Source organism: Arachis ipaensis, chromosome B04 (assembly GCF_000816755.2).
Source record: "Arachis ipaensis cultivar K30076 chromosome B04, Araip1.1, whole genome shotgun sequence".
Classification (NCBI taxonomy): domain Eukaryota; kingdom Viridiplantae; phylum Streptophyta; class Magnoliopsida; order Fabales; family Fabaceae; genus Arachis; species Arachis ipaensis.
The window spans coordinates 2549125-2549808 of record NC_029788.2 but is presented as its reverse complement, the minus strand read 5'-3'; the positions used below and the strand labels follow the sequence as shown (position 1 = coordinate 2549808).

The following is a 684-nucleotide window of genomic DNA, read 5'->3' as shown; positions in this document are numbered from 1 at the left end:
ATTAATAAGAAAGTAAAACGATAAAAATTTTTTTGATAAATATTTAATAAAACAAAACTAAAATACATAATAAAAATACATACAAATGCGTTGAAATTTTTTCTTGAGATCAGTCATGTGCTCGCTGTTAGTTACTCTGAAATAGTAATCAGCATATGTGCTCTGATCGACACAATTTGATGGATTTGCCGTGCCAATCGCCAATACAGTTGCAGGACCTTCTGCCCTTTGAGCATTGCGGATCTCACTCACAGATACCATCTTTTCTATTAGTTGTGTTTTTTCGATAGCAAAGCTTCGCTATGTTCTTTGGGATAGCAAAGCTTATTAGCTATGTTGTTTGGTATTTTGGTGAAGACTTAGGCACGGAGAGGGGGGATATTTATATGCATCAGATTAGGGGCATATTTGGAATTAAATGGTCGAATTGGAACATTTACATAAAACGTGCTCAACTCAAAGTTTAGTAAACTCGTAATTTCCTAGATTCAAACCATCAGCAGATGTATTCTGACTACTTCTTGGTTGTTTTATTATTTTACTTTGACTATGATTGATTATATATATAATTCATGATATTGTCATTATTGTATGTGGATGGCGGCTCAGATTGTTGGCATCGCATATTTTTCTAATGATTTATGTATTTTTTTTTTTAGAATATAAAATTTATCATGATGATAC

General features: G+C 32.0%; 1 protein-coding gene across 1 annotated transcript in view; it reads right to left on the bottom strand.

The window, feature by feature from the left end:
• LOC107638244 (stilbene synthase 3) overlaps positions 1–372 on the bottom strand; it is a 1840-nt gene extending 1468 nt beyond the window's left edge. Inside the window, exon 1 of the mRNA XM_016341420.1 lies at positions 84–372. Within this exon, the coding sequence (XP_016196906.1) occupies positions 84–261 (178 nt within the window). The 5' untranslated portion in view covers positions 262–372. The remainder of the gene's footprint in view (positions 1–83) is intronic.